The 22,914-nt window shown below is 45.8% G+C and overlaps 1 protein-coding gene across 8 annotated transcripts in view; it reads right to left on the bottom strand.

Moving 5' to 3' along the window:
* The window catches only part of CELF1 (CUGBP Elav-like family member 1), a 1,362,987-nt gene that overhangs the window by 82,558 nt on the left and 1,257,515 nt on the right, over positions 1–22,914 (bottom strand). For all 8 annotated transcript variants that reach the window (XM_044082727.1, XM_044082728.1, XM_044082731.1 and 5 more), the window contains one exon: positions 2,722–2,865. In XM_044082727.1, the coding sequence (XP_043938662.1) occupies positions 2,722–2,865 (144 nt within the window). The remainder of the gene's footprint in view (positions 1–2,721; positions 2,866–22,914) is intronic.

Below are 22,914 nucleotides of genomic sequence, written 5' to 3'. Positions count from 1 at the left end.
AGATGTACAACTCACATGAAAACGTTATGGTAAGTACATAACTTCTTTATGTGAAGTTGTACTATCTCACCGTTTTGTTCTTACAAACGGGTAGCGTCCGAAGCACCTTAATCCTGGGTGGCTCACGGGAGAACATTCCTGAGCACAGTGGAACCAAAGGAGGCCCCTGTCCCTGGAAGCCCTGTCCACTTTATAGTGAGTGATGAACATGTGAGGCTTAGACCATGTGGCAGCTGCACAGATAACATCTAAAGGCAAACGGGCAGCATACGCCAGGGATGTAGACACTGCCCGGGTAGAATGGGCTTTAACGTCAGAGGAAAATGACTGACTGGTAGACGCATAAACAAATTTGATACAGTTAGCCAGCCATCTGGATAAAGTGGTTTTTGAAACTGCATGTCCCTTCCTGTTATCAGCGAATGAAACAAACAGCTGTTCAGTCTGTCTGAAATCCTTAGTACGGTCAAGGCAGAACCTTAGCTGCCAGTGCACGTCAAGCTTATGCAACATATATTCTAGTTTGTTGGTGTGATGTCTGAAGAAGGTAGGAAGTTCGGTGGACTGATTTAGGTTGCTCTCTGAGCACACTTTGGGAAGGAAAGTGGGGTTAGTCCTAAGAGAAACTCGGTCTGGGTGAAAAATTAAATATGGCGGTCCGGAGGACAATGCCTGCAGTTCAGACACTCTATGTGTGGAAGTAATGGCTACCAAGAAAATAGTCTTCTACGAAAGAATTTCAGATGGAATGAAGAGGCTGGTTCGAACGGGGAAAGCATCAATTGTGATAATATGAGATTTAAATTCCAGGGAGAAATAGGGTGTCTAACCGGTGGTCTGAGGTGATGGGTTCCTTTTAAAAACGCTTTACAAAGCCTATGCGCCATAATGTTAGATCCATCACATCCTACATGAAAGTTTGACATAGCAGCCAATTGTACTCTTATGGTGGCAGCTGATGAGCCCTTATTGAACAATGAGGATAAAAACTCCAGAATGATATGAAGTGGCGCCACATATGGATCAATGTTGTAATGAGCAACCCAATGTACGAATCGTTTCCACTTACTATTGTATAATTTCCTGGTAGACAGTTTGTGAGAAGAAACTATGATATGCTGGACGGCAGGGGACAAATCAGTAGACCTGGCTAAAGTGGGAATTGGATCAGCCAAGCTGTCAGATTTAGGGAGAGAAAGGAAGGATGAAGAACTCCCGACGAATGGGTTAGCAGGTCCGGCACTGGGTCCAGGATCCACAGTTCTTCCAGTTGATATTTCCGCAGAATGGGGAACCAAATTTGCCGAGGCCAAGACGGGGCTATCAATATAACTGTCCTTCTTAGACTTCTGGCTTTCTGAATAAATCTGGGAATTAAGCGGATCGATGGAAAGGCATATAGGAGACCCGGGGGCCGATCGTGCACGATTGCGTCCCTTGATTTGTTCCCCGGTGGGGGATAAAGGGCAAAGTAGCTGCTGCATTTGGCATTCATTGGGGATGCAAACAGGTCGCAGCAAGGCCGGCCCCATCGGAGGAAGATCTGTTCCGCCACACTCTGTTTTAGAGACCACTCGTGAGGCAGCAGCATAGCGCTGCTTAAAATGTCGGCTATCACGCTGGAAGATCCCGGGATGTGCGTTGCTGTCAGAAAGCGTCCGGTGGATACAGCCCACTACCATATTCTCAGGGCCTCACGGCATAGGGGATAGGACTTGGTTCCCCCTTGTTTGTTGATGTAACAGACTACCGACATGTTGTCTGTCTGGATGGCAATCGTACCTAGAAGTAGAGAGTTGTGAAAGTGCTGCAACGCTAGGAACACTGCTCTCAGCTCCAGGACGTTGATATGCAAATGAGTCTCCATAACCGACCAAGTGCCTTGGATAGTCTTTCCCTGAAAAAGCTCCCCCCACCCTACCAGGGAAGCATCCGTGGTCACTGTGGCTATGGGTTGGGGAAGAACAAAGGGCCGACCGATTGTCACTTGGTCGCTGATTAACCAAGTGAGATCTTTCTTGCAAAGAGTTGTCAATCGAATCTCGTATGATAAGGGTAGACTCTGGTAGGACCATTGAGCGAAAAGTAGCCATTGCAATATGTATATAATAATATATTGACAGAGCCCTGTCAACTACTCTTCAACTACTAAATTACTATAAAAAATCTACTCTACCAAACTAACTAATTTAACACTATCAAAGAAAATAAATTCTTAAACTACAAAAATTTTTAAGTAAGAAAAGTTTTCACTGGCCCGAGCTTCACTCTTGAGAACTTACGATAGCTGCAGCGGCAAACTAGATCTGGGGAATTACAGCAGGGAACCATGGGATATCCACTAGGTCTCGAGCTTCTCTGAGAGTCTGAGTATGGAAAGCGGCTGACTCGGAGCCAAGGGATCGGCTCCGAACCAGTTTGTAAGAACAAAATGGCGAGATAGTACAACTTCATATTAAAAGTTTAGCAGCATCTGAGTAGGACAAAATGCATAAAGTAGAAAAAGCAAACATTTTAAAACAGATTTTCTGAACATATTTTTGAAAGCCTTGCCCGCAAAAAATTTCACTCCGGGAATGGTAAGAAACAGTAACAGCAGTGCAACCAAACATTCAGTATGCCACTCAAAATGTTTCTTCAGTGGATGACTTGTGGATTACAAATGAACAAATCTACTTTAACTGCATTTTAATACTAATCAGACTTTTGATGTCTACTAACCAAAACATTTGCTGAGATTTGTCTGCTTGTCAATGAAAACTTTGGCAGAGATGACATTCCCAAAGGGCATGAACATCTGTAGCAAGTCTTGGTCTCCAAACTCCTGTGGAAGGTGATAAATGAAGAGATTTGCTCCTTCTGGACCTAAAGGAAGGTAAACAAAAAAAATCAAGGTTACACCAACTATTCATGTATAAAGAAAATACAACACTATTTTTTAAATTTAAAAAAAGAAAAGGAAAACAAAGACTGTAAGAAAGTTCTGCTGGCAGAAAATCCAGTTAACAGAGCAAATGACATCTGAAGTTCTAAACACTTTAAGAGGTGGTACAGCTCCCAGTAAAGTGTATGAATTGTATATTCTTTTCCACAGTAAGCATTAATGCTGGCAGTTTTGCTACTACTACTATTAAGAAATTCCAATATTCAACTGGAGCCAAGGACAATCACTGACTTTTTTTTGAGTCAGGATACATTACATAACTTAGGAATGACCTGCAAGCTTAGATTTTGCTAAACAACTTGCCAAGAGTTGCTATGAGTAAAAACAGACAGACAGAATAAAATCTGCTCCAGACCCACTAATGGTTAAAGTAGGGGAAAAATGACATAACCACAACAGATCTCCATTGGATCTCCAGCATTCTGTCCTGCATACTCCAAAGACTAGTAGGGGGCAAAATCGGTTTCAGAATGGTGCAGCATGCCACCTAGCTAAAAGAACAATGGAAAAGCTGAAAGCATAAGCAGAACAAGAATACCCTCAACCTGATCTTAAGTTTCCGTCATGTTCTGTCGCAGCAAGGAGGAAAAAAACTGCAGAAAATTTAACTCGTACAAATGGAGAAGTCTGACATGACAGAAAATGAAAAAGAATGGTAAACAGCACCTGCCAAACACAACAGAAATAAGACGTTATGTACTCACCATAATGTTCCATCTGAGTAGGTAGTTTCATTTGTCTGCAACCTGTGGGTCTTGGATCCGATATCGGATCCGAGCCGGCAACTTGTTTCATAGCTAATGGATCCGAGCTCCTAGCTCCTCCCCTCACCCATAATCCCCTGCCAACCCTCCATGACCTCAGATCAAGTTTGCCCCTCAATATGTACCCAAAAAGGGTATTCCAACTCACACAGATCCACTGAAGGCCAGGGGGAAGGAGGGGGGGGGGTGGTTGCAGACAAATGAAGCTACCTACTCAGATGGAACGTTATGGTGAGTACATAACTTCTTAATCTGAAGTAGGGACTTCATTTGTCAGCAACCTGTGGGACAGAGTTCCCAGCTACCTGAATCTTGGGTGGTCATCATGGAAGGATATTGCGGAGCACCGCAGAGCCAAAGGATGCTCTCCCTCTAGAAATCACGTCCAGTTTGTAGTGGTTAATAAAGGTATGAGATGAGCCCAAGTGGCTGCCGAACAAATATCATCCAATGGAACTCTAGATTTGAAGGCCGCAGAAGTAGAGACGGAACGAGTGGAATGTGCGCAAACTCCTTCAGGTGCGGGTCTCCCAGAAGCTTGGTACGCTAACAGGATACACTGGGGAATCCAGCGTGACAGAGAGATTTTTGATACTGCTTTCCCCAAATTAAATTTGGCAAAGGAAATGAACAGCTGGTCGGATTGCCTGTGACCAGCTGTTCTACGAGTATAAAAACGTAGCAGCCTATGAACATCTAATGAGTGCAGCTTGTACTCTCCTTTATTTTGATATTTAGGAAAGAAGACTGGTAAATTTATGGATTGATTTATATTGGATTCTGATGCTATTTTGGGAAGGAAGGAGGGATTGGTCCTGAGGTACACTCTGTCCGGGTGAAAGATCAAATAAGGAGGTTTCACAGAAAGAGCTTGAAGCTCCGAAACTCTTTTCGCTGAAGTAATGGCTACAAGGAATGCTGTTTTCCAGGACAAGAATTTGAGGTCTACTGAAGCAGCAGGTTCAAAAGGTGGAGCAGTCAAGGCTTGAAGAACTAGTGAAAGATTCCAAGGTGGTACAGCTTCTTTTATAGGGGGTCTAAGCAAAAAGGTGCCCCTGAGAAAGGTTTTACACAATTTGGCCGACATCAAAGGCCCTGTGTCATGTCCCACATGATAATGGGAGATGGCAGCCAATTGCACTTTGACAGTTGAGCAACTAGCGCCTTCCTGAAAAAGTTCGGTTAGGAAGTCTAATATGGATGGAAGAGGAGCCATAAAGGGATATAGATTATGATGCTCCGCCCAGACGGAGAAACGTTTCCATTTACTGCGGTACACTTTACTGGTGGAGGGCTTATGCGCTGCCACAAGGATGGCTTTGACTGGTGAAGAGACACCGGGAGTCCTAAGTAGGACTGGAACTGGACCAACCAAGCCGTCAGCTTCAGATTGTCCAGATTTGGGGTTGGTAAGTCCGACGGATGGGAGATTAGATCCGGACTGGGATCCAGAATCCAAGGGGGATTCACTAGGTGAGACCACAGGTAAGGAAACCAAATTTGCCGAGGCCAGAATGGGGAATGAGGATCATCCTGCTCCCCAACTGCGAGACTTTCTGTAAGAGCTGCAGCATCAGGGGTAGAGGAGGATAGGCATAAAGTAGACCGGGTGGCCAAGCATGCACCAGAGCGTCTCTTGGGGTTTCCCCCGGAGGGGGAATCAGAGTGAAGAAATTGCCGCATTTGGTGTTTGAGGGAGAGGCAAAAAGATTGCAGCAGGGTTGCCCCCATATTGCGAATATCTGCTTCGCTACTAGTGGGCTGAGAGACCACTCGTACGGGGTAAGGAGGGTGCGGCTGAGTCTGTCCGCTAGGCTGTTGGCCCGCCCCGGAATGTGCATTGCAATCAGAAACCAGTTGGTGGAAATCGCCCATTCCCACACTCTCATGGCTTCGCGGCATAGAGGGTAAGACCTGGTTCCCTCCTGTTTGTTGATGTACCAGAGAACCGACATGTTGTCCGACTGAATTGCAATCGTTCCTACGGGGAGGAGATTCTGAAGTGCTTGCAACGAGTACAGCACCGCTCTCATCTCCAGAATGTTGATATGCAGGGAGGTCTCTGTATCGTTCCACGTGCCTTGGACGGTCCTGCCTGAATAATGCCCCCCCCACCCGAGGCGGGAGGCGTCCGTGGTCACCGTGGCAAGAGGGGGAGAGGTGCAGAAGGGTCGGCCCGTATGGAGGTCCGGAGCATGGAGCCACCATAGTAGAGCCCTCCTGCAAGCCTTGCTGATAGCAATGGGGTGATGGAGAGGAAAGGACAGAAAGGACCATTGTACTAGAAGGGTCCACTGTAGTACCTGCATGTTCAGACGGGCGCATGGAAGGAGCGTTATCGCTGCCGCCATGGAGCCCAGCACCCTCAAGACCAATTCCGCCGGTGGGGTCTCTGATTGGAGAATGGCCCGCACATGGAGTTGCAAATTCCGCAGTCGTTCCGACGTCAGGAAGGCTCGTAGATCTTTGGTGTCTATTCTGGCTCCAATGAACTCTATGACTTGTGTCGGGGCCAGAAAGGATTTGTCCGCATTGATGGTGATGCCTAACTGTGGGGCTAGGCGGAGAAAGAAATCTCTGGCTGAGCAAAGTAGATGCCTTGTTGTGGCGGTCAGGAGCCAGTCGTCCAGGTACGGAAAGACTTGTATTCCCTGGAGTCTCAGGTGGGCTGCAATCACTGCTAATACCTTGGTGAACACCCTGGGGGCTGTGGTGAGGCCAAAGGGAAGGACCCTGAACTGGTAGTGACGGTCTCCCAGCTGGAAGCGGAGGAACCTCCTGGATCGTCTGTCCATTAAAATGTGGTAGTACGCATCCTTGAGGTCTATAGAGCACATCCACTCATTCTCCCTTAGAAGGGGAAGAATAGATTGAAGAGTGACCATTCGGAATTTTTCCTTGGTTACCGACAGGTTCAAACGGGACAGGTCTAGAATCGGTCTCAAGTCCCCCATCTTTTTTGGCACCAAAAAGAACCTGGAGTAGAACCCTAATCCGAGCTGGTCTTGGGGGACGGGCTGGATGGCTCTTTTTCTTAGCAGCTGCTGAATCTCTGCGGCTGCAGCCACCCTCTGATCGGGTGGTACATCGGGAGGTTCTTGAATTTGGGGACATGAAGTAATGGGATTTTGTAACCTCTAGATATAATTCGAAGCACCCAGCGGTCTGTCGTGGACTCCCATGCCGCTAGGTGCTCCGAGAAGCGCCCCCGACTGCCTCCAGAGTGGAGCAGTCGGGCAACCCTTCAGGGCTGCTGCGTGGGCCGGTCAGAGAAAGGTTCTCTGGACCCAAAGTTCCTCAGAGCCCCTCTGCCCCTGGGGCGGCGTCCTCCTCTGCCACGGAAGGACTGGTTGTCTGGAGTGGGTTGGGAATGTTGCGATTTCCAGAACCACATCTTCTTCTGACCCTTTTGGTTCTTCGAAAAGGACCGCTGGGGAGCAGAGAAGCGGACTCCGACGGCAGACAATGTCTTCCCGTCCTTCTCGCTCTGGACAAGTGTCTCGCGAACCGTTTTGCCAAACAGGGCAGAACCATCAAAAGGGGCGTTCGCGAAGGATGCTTTAAAGGGCCCCGCAAAGTCACAATGACGGAGCCAGGCCTGATGTCTCATGACTAGGCCCGCTCTGCTAGCTCTAGCGGCTCCCTCGGTGGCGTGGGACAATAGCCGCATAGAGGTATTAGAAATGGATCTCAGAGTGGCCATTCGGGCGGAGTACAATTGTTTGTCCTCTGCCGATATGGACTCAGGGGGGGAGGCAGCGTATTCTTTGATAAGATCCCGCTGCATCCTGATGACATGTGCCATATAGTTCAGAGACCTTACCAAAAAGGTCACTGAACAAAAAACTCGCTTCCCTAAGTGGTCCATCGAGCAGGACTCCTTGCTCGGTGGATGGACTGAGGGGCTCTCCTGAGCTAGTTCCCTCTTAGTGGCTGCCGCCGTCAACATGGCATCTACGGGGGACCTTTGCTCCAGTATGACCGGTCTGCGGGGGGGGGCTTAATATCCTGTCCGGGCATTTGGGTATTGGCTTCACGGTGTCCGGGTCCTTCCACGCCCTGGTGGTAATAAGGTCCACCAAGGGGTCGATCGGAGGGGACACCCAAGAAGTAGACGGGCCTGCTTCGAATGCCTCCAGAAACACGGACTCGTCGGAGGAAGCCTTGGGGGCAGACCACCCACCTCTGATCCTCAGCATCTCCATGATGTCTCCAAAGGAGACATCCTCAGGGGGTGATCATGGGGAGCCTTCCCCTTCATCCAAGTCCGTGTCCTCAGTTAAGGACTCAGGGGAGTCCACGTGCCTCCTCTTGCACTTGTGTTTGCGGGGCACTTCCTCGGGGGGTGGGGGGGGGTGGGGGGGGCTGTCCGAGGAGGTCTCGCCAGCAACATCCTGTTCCAATGGAACAACCTGGGACATCGAAGCAGGCTGTCCCTGAGGCCGGCTGATGGAAGCCTGGCCCAGCAGAGAGGGAGTGCAGGGTGGAGCAGAGACAAGGGCCAGGGGTCCGGATGCTCTCGACAGAGACCTCTCCAATACATCGAAGGCCGAGGGGGAACCGCTCTCCCTGGGCTCCGAGAGCCGGTTCCCACTCGGATCCGATGAAGGGATCGGAACTGGCGCCGAGACCATCTGATCCGAGGGACCAGTGCGCTCCGACCTGGACGGAGCCGAAGGCACACTGAATCCCTCGGATCCGAAGCTCGGGCCATGGCTCCGAGAGGTCGGATCCGACAGACTCGAGGGCAGGGTCGGATCCGAAGTACCAAGTACTGTCGGTGCCGACCCACCCCCGGCTCCGACGCTGCTCGGCTCCGAACGCTCCGAACCCGGGTAGCGGGTCGGAGGAGGAGCAATTGAAGCGAAAAAGGGTGTCGAGCCCCCCCCCCGAATGGGGAGGGAGGCAAGAGCACTCCCATCTGCAGCTGGGCCTGGATGAATCTTCGCATCATCCGGTCCAAGTCTGCATCTGACATGCTGAAAGTTGATCTCGACGAGGTCACCGAGGCAGGCCTGGAATGCCGCCTCGATGGAGATCGGGCCTCCTCCTCCTCCGGCCCTGGGGAGAAGCAAGGAGATCGGAGCCGAGAAGGAGGAGACCTAGAAGTAGTGGAGGGAGAAGCCTGCTTAGCTGACGGGGCCGAAGCGGAGGCCTCGGCCCGCCGTTTGTGTTGCTTCTCCCTCCGTTTCTCCCTCCTAGCCTCCCTGTCCTCCGGCGCTTTAGCGGGAGTTTGAGTCCCGGCCGAAGGAAGGGGGGCAGGAGTGGCAATGACCACAGCCTGTGGTAGAGCCACGGGAGCAGCGGAGGCCGGAGCCGAGTCCGGGGGCAAAAGTCCCGCCAGGACCAGCTTCGACCTCCGCTCTTTCAGTGCCCTGGGGTTGAACGCTGCACAAATGGTACAGCCTGAGGTGAGATGTTCAACCCCAAGGCACCGACCGCATCGAGTGTGGCCATCAGCTGGGGAGAGCTTATGGCCACACTTGGTACATTTAGAAAAAATGGCTTTTGGGGCCTCAGCCATACTTTAAAAAAAAAAGAAGTGCTACACAAACACACAGGCCCCAAAAACACACACACACACACACACACACACACACACACACACTAACGACCAGCGAAGGGAGGGAAAACTATGTAAAAAAAATAAATATTACAGGGTACCTAATTCTTACACACATTTTTATTTTTATAGTTGAGAAAAGTTGACTAAGAAAAACGGACTTAACTGACGATTTCGCTAGAGCTTAAAGGAATCCAGCCATCCACAAGCGCGGCAAACTAGATCTGAGGTCATGGAGGGTTGGCAGGGGATTATGGGTGAGGGGAGGAGCTAGGAGCTTGGATCCATTAGCTATGAAACAAGTTGCCGGCTCGGATCCGATATCGGATCCAAGACCCACAGGTTGCTGACAAACGAAGTCCCTACTTCAGATTATATATTCACCACAGTGGGGCACTCAGTGGCTCAGGGGTACAGATGCTAACTGTCCTAGTTTAACCAGGGGAGTTGCAGTTCAATAGTTGGCATCTCATTTGCCTGCATTATCTGTGAGTGAGAAACTAAGTGTCCTGTTTTGCCAATCTGTAAATTTTAACATCTGCAACTGGAGCAATTTCCTTTCCCACTCAGTTAATGTGAGCAAAAAGTTAACAGTCAGGAAACGACCACTTGTTTTTGTACCTCCTCTGACACCCCCCCATCCTCCCCATGATCAACTGCAGGCTACTGGTAAGAAGTCCTAAATTACCAGTGACTGGTAGTCTGAACCTCAATGTCAAGGGTGCATGTATGAGAAACAGGAAAGAACTGTATGCCACATAAGGAATGACGCTTCTCTGCTACTCATCTGTTCTTTGATTTTGCCCTGTTCCTTGCTCAATTCTTTATTTTCTGGTTCTGATGTTCTCTCAACCTTTTTAGCAAATTACAGGTTAATAGGTGTGCACTAGGCTAATGGCCCTGGAGCCTTTACAAGCCCATAGAAGTGCCCTGGCACTGTGCCACCCACAATTGTAGCTGCGGACAAAGCTGAAGATCTAGATTCTGAGCTATTTATTTAGTCAAAAATAGAGGGTCAGATTTCTTCCATCTCTATTTGCCTACTGTGCGACTCTGGGCAAGCCAAACAGTGCTTCTGGGTTGTCCCTGAAAAGGGACACTTTTCCAGTGAATTTACTTGCTTAACAAATTGACAAAATAATAGTTTAGGAAAGTCTCTTTTTTGGTTCTTTGTCTCCTCATTATTTTGCCTTTATCTAGAAATCTTGAGCAAAGCAGCTAAGACACATTCTGGTCTGTTCTTCGCAAAATTTACTGATTTCATGACAACCCTACAAGTTTCAAACTTTGTATCCTTCATAAAATACTTTGCTAAAGCAAAACTTGTTATTTTTGTAACGTCAAAGAATTTATTTATTTATTTCCAGTTTGATGACCGGGGAGGTCCACTGGGCTCAGGGAGCCTGTTTTCAGTGGAGGCCCAAGGAGAAAAGCTCCAAAAACACAGTAACAATAAGCAATAAAGTATTACATATCTATAAAACACAGTGACTAAGCAAAAAGTTATATTACATAGTAAAACATATTAGGGTTCAGTCAGAAAATAGCAACATGTATTGTATACATACATTTGTACGTTACATTCATACATACAATTGTATTAGAATTGGGATAAGTGAAGGCAGATGATTAGTTGCACTGAGGAAGTAGATGATGAGAGTAAGGTTGTAAAAAAACAGTTATTCATTTGACTGTAGTTATTAATTTGAATGTAGTTACAGAATGACTTTTGTAAACACAAATTTGCATAGAGGAGTGAATGCAGGTGGAAAGTACATTATTTAAAAAGTATTGAGTTGAGACAGCAGAAAAGAACTAGAGAAGTTGGGGTGTATACATCACCATTCAGGATAAGAAGTGTATACATCCTCATTCAGTATGAGAAGTGAGGAAGATTTAGTTAATAGCATCAACGTTTAAGAATTGCCAATAGAGAGAATTTTCCCCAGAAAGGGGAAGGAGGACAGTTGGAAAGTTATTTACAACATATACATTTAAGATAAAGAATGCTAAGTAATGTTATATTCAAAGTGAGGCTACTGTTTTAGGTAGTCAGTATGGGGTAGATTAACTTGTAGTAGGGGGTTAGTGGGCTAGGTAGGTTGAGTGCAACTGCAATTCCAATTTTGGGTGAAGTGGGAATGGAGCTGAGTTTTGAAGTGTTCAAGGTTTTCTGAGGTTCTTAGAGAAGGAGGGAGAGAATGCCATTGTTTTGCTAGGGAAAATGATAGAAGTTGGCTGGCAGGACAGTTTGGTTTGTATACAGAAAGTAGATTTTGGTGGGCAGATCTTAGAGTTCTGTGAGGGGTGTATGTTTGTAAGATGTTAGTTACAGCTGGTCAACTGGTGGGTTTAAAAATTAGTTTGTGGGCTGAAGTGAGTTGGAGATAGTAAAGGAAGTTGGTAAGTTCTAGCCACTGAAGCTGGTGGAGAGATAAACCGTGGTGGGAGGTGTATTTGGATTTAGTGGCGAATTTTGAGATTTTGTTGTAACAGATTTCTAGTTTGGAAGTGATAGAGGAGGACAGGTTAGTTAGAAGAGGAGCACTATGCAAGAGTGATGGTAGTAAGTAGGTAGTGGCAAGTGTTTGTCTTGTAGATGGTGAGAGAAAGTGGGAGTTTCTGTACAACATACCAAGTTTTTGATGTGTTTTCTTAATATTTAGCTGAATAGGAGTGTCGAACCTTAGATGTTCATCAACAGTAACCCCAAGAAGTTTAGCAGATGAAACGTCTATGGAAGAGTTGGCATGGCTAATTATTTTAAAAGAGTTTTTGTTGATAGTGAGGGATTTAGAGGGAGTGAAAAGTAGTATCTTAGATTTATTGGCATTTAGGTAGAGGTGATTTTGAAGCATCCAGTTCTTTGTAGTTGAGAAGGCGATTTGAGTTTGTGTTTGGAGCAGACTAAGGTTGAGTCATCTGCGTATTGTACTATCTTAGTGTTTGGGATGGCGGCATGGAAATCATTAATGAATATATTAAAGAGCATTGGACCAAGTATGGATCCTTTGGGAACCCTGGTTGGGGTGGGAAGGAAGGTTGAGGTGCCAGTTTGCCACTTGACAGCCTGAGATCTGTCAGTGAGATAGCTACTGAACCAGGTTAGGGTGTTTTGAGAGAGATTAAGGTTAGAGAGGTGTTTAAGGAGGTGGGAGTGGGAGACTGTGTCAAATGCTTAGGAGAGATCGCGGAGGACTGTAGATACAATTTCTCCAGAGTCATGGGCGTGGTTTACTAGGTCAAAGAGAAGAGCAGTTATAGTGCTGTGGCCAGGGCGGAAACCATGCTGAGTAGGGGTGAACAGCTGATTATTAGTAAGGAAAGGCATGAGCTGGAGGTGGATGCATTTTTCAATCATTTTTGAGATGGGGAGTGAATGGCTATAGGTCGGAAGTTTGAGAAGTTATTTTTGCCTCCTTTGTGGAGGGGTAGGATAAAGGCAGAGTGCCATAATTTGGGTACATAGGGTTCCTGAATGGATCTATTAATGAGAATGCTGATATGGACTGCAATACCATAAGTTTTAGGAATAGTGGGGGATATAGTCAGGAGTGTTGGAACATGGCACGAGTTTGGAGAGAAGGTTTTTTTTTATGTAAGCAGTGGATATGGGTTTGAAATGAAATGAAGGAGGATTTCTGGGGATGGGAGCTTTGGTAGAGGTTAGAGAGGAGGCTTTGAGTGTGGTGGAGGGGTCGTTATTTGGGAAGGTCTTTGTGAGTTCTGCTATAGAGTTCATAAAGAATGAGTTGAATAGAGTGGCTATTTCTAGATCTGTTTTGCTGGTGTCTGGGCAAGGGTTTTGTTTAGTACCTGGGTTTAGAAGAGAGTTGATGGAGTTCCAAAATTGTTTGGGGTTTTTGGAATGGTTAGCCTGGAGTTTGGTATAGTAGGATTTTTTTTTGTCTTTTATAATTTGTTTTTTGGCTAGGTTGCGGAGTTGCTTATATTTCAGAAGGGAATCCGGGTCTTTATTGTGGTGATAAAATTTCCAGGCCTTGCCTCTTTGTTGCATAAGAGTTTAGTTTCTTTAGTTAGCCATGGGGCAGAGTTGGGTTTTATATGTTTTGTTCTAGGTGGGGCTTGGGAGTCAGGGTATTTAAGAAGGTAGAGTTAAAGTCTACAGCATTATCTAGAGGAAGAGTTGTTAGTCTGTCCCAGTTTGTGAGTTTGAGGGAGTTGGAAAAAGTTGTGGGGTTAAATTTAGTGAGGTTTCAAGTATTGGTGAGGAGTGGAGGGGGTTTCTCTAAGGATGAAGGCTGGCAAGTGGTCACTCATGGAGTTTGGTAAGGTGCCGGAGTGTGAGAATTTATTTGGGTGGGAGGCAAGCATCCAGTCAAGAGTGGTTCTTGGGGGATTGTTTTGATGGGTCTGGTGATGTCACATATAAGTTTGTGTGAAGTTAAATAGATTGATAGATATGGAGGGAGTTTTGGAATTGATTTTGTTCCAGTCAATGTTCACATCCTCTAAAATTTAAGTCTCAAGTGTAATATTGGTTGTGGCCCATAGAAGTATTTCTTCAAGTGCATTGCTGTTGTTTCCAGTGGCAATGTAGAGGGCCATAACACAAATGTTTTTATGGTCATTCATTTTGAGTATCCCTATGACTAGTTCAGCATTATTGAACTGAGGAATGGGATTTGGGTAGGGAGTGATGGAGAGTAGACTAGAGTAAATTAAGGCTACTCCTCCTCCTTTCTTATTTTGGCAGTCTTGTCCAAGTGCTTGGAACCCAGGGGGGTAGGATTTCAGAATCAGGAATGTGTGGTTTTAGCCAGGTCTTAGAGACTGCAACTATATCTGGTAGAGTGTGGTTTAGCCAAGTCTGGAAGTGGGATATTTTATTTCTCAAACTCTGGGTGTTAAGGGTAAGTAGTTTGAGATACTTAGGCTTGGTGGTATGGGTTGGAATTGGAGTATGGTTGGGCCTAGTCTTTGGTCTGGGGTTGGGGTGTATGTCGCCTGATAAGAAGAGGTTGGCAAAGGAAAATGTGATTAGGAGCTTGGGTTTGCTACTTGAGTTATGTGAGGAAAGCGATATTGCTTTAGGTGTGTTGTGCTTCAATGAGGAGGATGTGTCCTTAGGTTTGGAGTAGTGGAGGCTGAACAAGAGAGGAGGATATGGTGTGAAAGTGGGAGGTTGTAGGGATAGGAATGGAGTTGGTTGAGGAGATGGGGGGAGTTTGGAGGTGGAATAAGAGGTAGCATGGATCAGAGTGATTAGAAGTAAGAAGATTGAGTGGCAGGGAAGGGTTACAGAAAGTGGAGAGAGCATGGTAAACTGGGGAGGTGGAAATAGGTAGTTTGGTGTCAGTGGGTAAGTGAGAAAGGAGGTGGGAGGGGCATGGAAAAGTGTAGGGGGTATAATGAATCAGGATGGGGTGTGGTTGGTTAATTGGTGGAGAGTGGAGTGGTTGAGGAGAAGAGTGTGAGATTGAGTGAGAGATAATGGGGTGGAGAATAGAGGTGGGAATAAAGGTAGGAGTAGTGCGGGGCGGGTAGGAATTGGAGGCAGGGTAAGGGAGCGGAGTGAGCCCACAGGGCGAACGGAGCAGGTTGGAGCAAAGAAGACTTAGCCAGCAGAGCAGAAAACAATCAGTGAAGCAGAGAGCAGAGCTCAAGGTGAGGGGGCACAGGGGATGGGCACTGGGTCAACAAAGTATCTAAGGGGCTAACACCTTACTAACAGCCTGTTTGGGTTGAAATGTAATAATTTACTTAAAGCGGCAAGTCCGTAGGTTATATGGTTCAGATACTAGCTTCTGGGGTTTAAACTAAGAATTCTGTACATTTACAAGGTTTAGATAAGGGAGGATATTGGGGGTGCAGAGTGAGAAGTGAAATGGCTGCAAAGTATTGCAAAAAGCAATACTTAAAATCTGATCCTGATTATAGGTTTTGATTCTTTTTTTATTTTCATTTAAGCATACTAAATCACAGCTGCATCAATGACATTGGTTCACATATATGAAAATATAACAATCCACAGTGATATTTCGCGGTTTCATGCAGTATATATTGAAGAATCATCATTCATTCCAATATTACACAAATTAATTCTGCCATCCCTTAAACCTCACTCCTTTTCCTGAACATTACTCTGCATGTACTGCTCCCACAAATTACATTTCCATGTAATTTGTTCTTTCCTTTCACTTCTGAAGATCCCACCTCCAGCTCTTCTCTATTTACACAATTCAGTACTTCAGTTACAGTTGGTTTACACTTTGACTTGCCTTTGCTAGTAATTATTTTTTGGCAGCCGACAGGATTGACTCTAATAAGGCTTACTATGTCTATGGAATTCAGATGCTGCGTCCAGCTCAAAAGAATATTTTCCCCAAAATTTCGACCAAGTAAGCCATAGTGAGACTTTAATATCTTGGCAACTCATTGCATTCGTAAAAAATGTGCTCACAATTACTTTTTCCAATCACATCGCCAGCATTTGTTGTCTGCCTGAGGAACATTTCTTTGAAGTCTGCATGGGGTAAAAAAAAGCACACATGCAAAAAACATCCAAACAAAAATCCCCAAACATTTGTTGCTTACTTGGGGAACCATACAGATGTCCTGCTGCTGTTCCTTCACAAACTGCCTTTCCATTCTCTCTTCCCAATCTTTTCTTGTTGTGTCTTTCGGCATTTCTCAGTTAGGGGGTTGCCACACCGGAACTCTGGTCCGCTAATGATTGGTAGTTGATTTTTACGTGCCGAGTTACCAGCCCTGCCGCACAACCTTCAACGAAGGTACGCCCATTCACGCATGTCTCCACACAGAAGATGCTCTAGCTTAGAATCAAACCGGACAGCGTGTTACTGTGAGGCGACAACGCTACCGCAGCACCACCACCGCGGGTAAAACTGTCTTTCGGCTTTTCCCAGTTAGGGGTCGCCACAGTGGAACTCCGGTCCGCTAATGATTGGCAGTAGATTTTTACGTGCTGGCTTGCTGGGCCTAACGCACAATCTTCAACGAAGGAATGCCCATTCACGCATGTCGACACACAGAAGACGCTCTGAGAATCAAATGTGCAACATCTAACCTTCTCTAATTCATTCTTACAATAACCATAAAACACTAATAGTCTGTTCTATACTTTACCAGACATGGACTCTTACTTGACATTATGCTCCTTTCTCTTTGCATAAATTCTGATATTAATAGCAGGTATGGCAGGCAGTCTCTAAAATGCAATCCACCTTGCTTGTTGATATACCAGATTACTGACATGTTGTCTGACTGAATTGCAATGATCCCAGAGGGTAGGGATGCAAGGAACGCTTGCAATGCTAGGAGAACTGCACTCAGTTCCAGGACATTTATGTGCAAATTGGCCTCCATGGGGGACCAGGTGCCTTGGACAGTTTTTCCCTGGAATTACCCCCCCCCCCCAACAGGGAAGCGTCTGTGGTCATCGTGGCCGTGGGCTAGGGAAGACAGAATAGTCGACACCAAAGATTTGTTTGTGGGTTCATCCACCATAACATTTCTTCCCTAAGACGGTTTGAAAGACGTAACATGTGGTTAAGTGGGTAAATTAGCAATGACCATTGTGCGGAAAGGAGCCACTGTAGGATTCTTACGTGCAGTCGCGCTAGTGGTACCAACATAATGGCAGCTGCCATGGAGCTCAAGAGTTGCAGTACAAGATGTGCTGGTACATAGGTCTGAGAAGAAGGTCTTGGATTTGGTGTGTTATGTTCGAAAACCTGTGAGGGGGGAGAGAAGCTTGACAGGATGTTGTGTCGAAGACCGCTCTAATGAATTCCAGTGTCTTCATTGGAGCCATTGAGATCTGTCCTTGTTGATTGCAATCCCCAAGCAGAAAGTGATACCTTGAGTGCAAGAAGATTCCTGGTCGAAGAGCTAAGGAGACAATCATCTAGATAGGGAAACACCTGAAATCCTTGTAGTCGAAGATCAGCTACCACAACTGCAATACATTTGGTGAACACTCGAGGGGCTGTCGAGAGACCATATGGCAGTGCCCTGAACTGGTAGTGATAGGCTCCCAGCCAGGAGCGGAGAAACCTCTGGGAGCGGTGATCCATCTTTATGTGGTAGTACGCGTCCTGGAAGGTCTATAGAGCACATCCAGTTACCCCTCCCTAGGAAGGAAAGAATGGACTGTATCGTGACCATCTGGAAATTTTGAAGTTTGATAAATTTGTTCAATAGGCTGAGATCCAGGATTGGTCTCCAGTCCCCTGTCTTTTTTGGCATTAAAAAGAACCTAGAGTAAAACCTGAATCCTGTCTGGTCTGGTGGTACTGGCTGGATGACTCTTTTCCTTAGCAGCTTTTCTATTTCTAAGGTTGCTAATTCCCTCTGATTGGGTGGTACATTGGGGATGGGAGTTAAATCAAATGGTATTTGGTAGCCTCTGGATATTATTCTCTGCTGAAGTGTGAAACCAAATACTCCACAATAAACCCACTGGTATATTGATGCTGTAGAAAATGCTGGTAGTCCACAAAGTAAAGCAAAAAAGTTTATTGTGAGACAATAGAACGCTGGTAAGCACTTTCGTCCGCAACAAAAGAACTTCATCAGACTGGCACCATGGTCATTGTGGCGGAAAGTATAAAAAAATGACCCAGAAGATCATCCAGGGACTGAAGTCACCAGAGAAGCAAATCCCTGTAGATACGTGACAAACTAACTGGATGAGATAAGGTTAAATCAAGTAAGGACCACTGGATCACTAGGGTCCACTGGAGAACCCTCATATGTAGACAAGCTGTGGGGATGAAGGTGATCGTGGCCACCATGGACCCCAATGCCTGAAGAACTGATTCCGCAGGGGGATACTGGGTCTGAACAATGTACACAACACATGATGTCTGAGGGATTGTAGTCTGTCCGGAGGCAGAAAAACCTTATTCTGAATGGTGTCAAACTGAGCTCCAATAAAGTCTAGCACTTGAACCGGATCCAAAAGAGACTTGTTGAGATTTATGGTCATGCACAACGGATGGGCAGTTTGGAGAAGGAAATCCCTGGCTTGGTAGAGGCAATGCCTGGAGGGAGCAGAAAGGAGCCAATCGTCTAGGTAGGGAAGACATGAAACCCCAGCAGCTGCAGGTGAGCCGCCATCACTTTGGTGAAAATCTTGGGGGAAGTGGCGAGACCAAAGGGTAGCACTCTGAATTGGCAATGACTGGCCCCCAACTGGAAGCAGAGGAACCTCTGAGACCGCCGGTCCGTTTTGATGTGGTAGCACACATCCTGGAGGTCCACTGAGCACATCGTCATTTTTCTGAGGAAGGGCAGAACAGATTAGAGACTGACCTTCCGGAATTTTGTTTTGGTAACAGACACTAAAAAGAGTCCGGAACAGATGTCTGATCTGGACTGGTCTGTGGGGACGGGCTGGATGACTCGTTTTTCAAGCAGCTTGGAAATTTTCAGTGCTGCTTCCTCCCCTTTGCGTGGGTGGAACATCTGGGAGGTGTTTGGGCAGGACTGGCATTTGAATGAAGGGGATCGAGTATCTTCGAGATATGATTTGCAACACCCAGTGATCGCCTGTAATGGACTCCCAGGCTGCTGAGTGTAGTGAGACATCTTCCTACAGGGAAGAGCAGTTGGGCAACCCTTCGGGGCTGCTGCACGTGTCTGTCTGGGAAGAAAATTGTGAGACCCCTGGTTCCTCAGACTCCCTCTGCTGCAAGGACGGTGTCTGTCATATCCCCCTCTGCCTCTGGGGGAGGGCGAGTCCTGAGCATCACGGGAATAGCCCCGAGACATCCGGAATCACATCTTCTTTGCCCCCCCCCCGCTGATTCCGGGAAAAGGCTCGTTGAGGGGTTGAGAAGCGGACCCCAATGACAGACAAGGTCTTCCTGTCTTTCTCGCTCTAGACTAACGTATCTCGTACGTTTTTTCCAAAAAGGGTGGCACAGTCATACAGGGCATATGTAAAAGATGCCTTGAAAGGCGCCGAGAATGCACAAAGCCAGAGCCAGACACAACACCTGATGGCAATGCCTGTACCGGCCACTCTCTAGCAGCACCTTCGGTAGCTTGAAACAGGAGCCACGTAGAGGTGTTGGAAACAGAAGTGAAAGTGGCCATACAGGAGGAGAACACCTCCTTCACCGACATGGACACTGGAGCAGACTCTGTGACCTCCTTGACCAGGTCTTGCTGAAGTCTGATCACATGTGCCATGTAGTTCAGTGCATGTACCGCAAACGTGGCTGAAGTCTAAACCCGCTTTCCTGAAACTGTCAGTTCAGTGGATGGACCGTAGAGCTCTCCTGAGTGAGCTCTTTCTTGGTGGCCGCGCCACCAACATGGCATCATCCAGGGACCCATAAGACCAATGTTTCTTGTCTGACGGCACACTCAAAAGCCTATTAGGGCATTTGGGGATGGGCTCCACCGTGTCGGGCTCATTCCATGCCCGAGATGTAACCAAATCCACAAGTGGATCCACGAGAGGGGACACCCAGGAGGTAGAGGGTCCTGTGCCAAATTCCTCCAGAAACACCAACTCATCAGGGTTGGGTTTTTGGTCAGATCACCCCCCATGCTGACGAAGGATTTCCATGATCCATCATCCAGAAATAGTCAGATTGGAGAAGGAGTAATTGGCATAAAGGCAGACTGCATGCTCCCAGCCCCGTAGGGGAGGGGGGCAGGCAAGACTTTTATCTGGATCTGGGTCCAGATGAATTTTAACATCGTCCTGTCTACCTCGGTTTCAGGTGGACCGGCACCAGGGACAGGCCGATAAAAGGGACCAGCCCTGAGAAACCTCTGGCTCCAGGAAAAAGCAAAGAGAACGGAGCCAAAGGGAGCCCGGCCTTGCAGCTGAGAGAGACTTAGCCGGAGGCTCAGCCGAGAAAACACGATCGAGGAACCACTTCCTGGCCCTATCCTGGTATTTGCGTTTCTCCCCATCCCCAGCTCTCTTAGCGGGAGGTTGAGTTCCAGAGGCCAGGGCAGAAGAAGGAGAAGTTGTTGTTGAAGCAGGGGCTGCCAAGAAGGACGCCCCTGAGGATCAACTTATTCCTCTTGTTGATCAATGTGCGGGGGTTGAGTAGCAGGTGTCCAAGTGAAGGACCCCTAGGCAAACCACACACACAGTGTGGCCATCAGAAAGGGGAAGCTTCTGGCCACACCCTGTGCATTTCCAAAACCCTGGCTTAGGGGTCTGTGCCATGGTGTCGGAAAGCACGTGCATACACACACACACACACACACACACACACACACACACACACACACACACACACACACACACACACACACACACACACACACACACACACACACACACACACACACACTACTAAGTTAAAAGAAGAAAGGAAAGAAAGGGAAAGAGTGATATATATGTATATATATATATATATATATATATATATATATATATATATATATATATATATATATATATATATATATATATATATATATATATATATGTATAGATATATATGTATAGATATACATACATATAAGGGTTTAGAAGACTGACGCCTGAGCGCAAGGGAAGGGATAAAACTACGAGTAAAAGGTGCCTAAAAAAGCCACAGAAAGTTGAGAGTAGAAATATTTTTTAATAATTTACTTTCCAGGAACCAGGAGCAATGGACCACAATTGTAGCTAGATGCGCGGCAAACGAGATCTATGGGAGGAGGGAGACATGGGCATTATGGGTAGGTAAGGAGCTCGGATCCGATGCTGGAAAATGCGGCTTAATTGGACCCATACTGGGTCCGTATTCCTACAGGTTGAAGATCAAATTAAAACAACTTCAGATCAAATGTTACAGTCTGTACTCCCACACAGACTGATTGCAGTCTGTTCTTTTCTTATCTGTATTCCCCTCTGAAACATGAAAAAATACCATGTATGTTTCAGAAAACATTAACCTTTAGCTTCATGAAAAGGTGCACTGGCTATCTTTAAAATAAAACTAAATTATAGACTGTTCTATTAACTGCACTGACGTAAAACGGCTGCTAGAGAATTTGCTATGTTTTAATCACTTCCAATAATTTCACACTATTTTCACTGAACTGCTTGCCATGTATCTTAAAATTTTATATTTCCCTCAGCAAACAATATTCAAAACTCTCAAGATTAATTGCTTGCACCTGCAGACATCTCAACTCCATGGGAACATAAAAAAAAGAATATATAACTAACGGCCTACAGCTGCAGACAACTTAAATCTTACTGAACATTTGCTAAAGGAGAAAAACAGCTAATATTACTGTGCATGCAGAAACTTGGTACTTCTCATGGCATTCATTATTCTATCTATTTTTCCAACCTACTTGCTAACAGAAAACACTTGTTTTTACAGTAAGCCAAGGGCATTAATCCAGGCATTCATCTGTGCAAAATAAGAAAAAAACATATCAACTCTACATACAATCAGTACACTTTTACACTCCATCTGTGACGCCTGGATAATACCCCACCGGACTGCCAACAACAATGTGATGTTGCCCACTAAACTGGGTCAATAACTAAGGAGCTTCAATCCTCACTACTGACTCCAATGTGAGATTGTCGCTTAAACAGGAGTAATATTTCACAATTTCGCCTAACAGCATAATAGGAACATGCTGTACAACCTGTAACTGGACTGTGTACATCTGTTCACCCCAAATATAATTCCTTATTACACATTTCAGAACAATGTGTCCCAGTTTAAGACCTCTGATATACTCTCTCAATTAAATAAATGAAATCTCACACATACAAACACTTCTGGGAAAACCTGACAAATTTTCAGCTATGCCCCTTCACCAAAATAATACAGCAACACGCTGCCACCAGACAGCCTACATGTCCTTTTAAAATGGGTATCCAATTATGAAAATTGGACATTAAAACAAATGGCAGCAAATGACCTAAAGCAGCCAGGCTTTTGGAGTGGCCTGGGAAATTATCAAAGCAGGTATAAGCACTCTCAAATCACTTTACCACATAAAGAAAACTGTGATTTACCAGCTACAATGCAAGTTAATAAAAATATTTAATAATGAGCAAAATGATTAAAATTAGACAAATAGTAATTTACAAAGAAATAACCCAATCATCAGGAAAATGAAATCAATACTGAAGGATAGAAATCCAACATTTAGAAAAACTCTGATTAGTTATAATTTTCCTATCTGACTAAAGAACATTGTCCCTGATCGAACTACAACAGAGCAAAGGCAGGCTTACAGTTCTTGATTAAGCCATTTTAGGTATCCACTGCATAGTACAACTGTAAATGGCAACTACAACTGGCACCAAATGACTGTTAACTCAACTACTGACTTCAACTGTCTTCAGCAGGTTCTTTTATAGACTAGCTTAACTGTCAACTATTCCAGTTCTAATTTTCATTGTATATTCTGAAAATCAACCAACAGCTGTTTACTAAAGTTTCCTCCTGTTTTTCAGCCTCTGACAACACATAGCAAGTGCCAACATTCCAATGACATCATCTGCAGATCAGCTGATTCTGAGACTATTTGCATTTAGAATCTTCTTCACCAATATGCACAGCTAAAATGTAAAGGATCACACTTCAAATCTTTAAAACAAACATAATAAATCACATAAGAACTTATTTACGATATCAGTTAGTCATGCTGACATATTACACAGTTTAATTCAA

Source organism: Protopterus annectens, chromosome 9.part0 (genome assembly GCF_019279795.1).
Source record: "Protopterus annectens isolate FY-2018-M chromosome 9.part0, PAN1.0, whole genome shotgun sequence".
Classification (NCBI taxonomy): domain Eukaryota; kingdom Metazoa; phylum Chordata; order Ceratodontiformes; family Protopteridae; genus Protopterus; species Protopterus annectens.
This window is presented reverse-complemented; position numbering and strand designations above follow the sequence as displayed.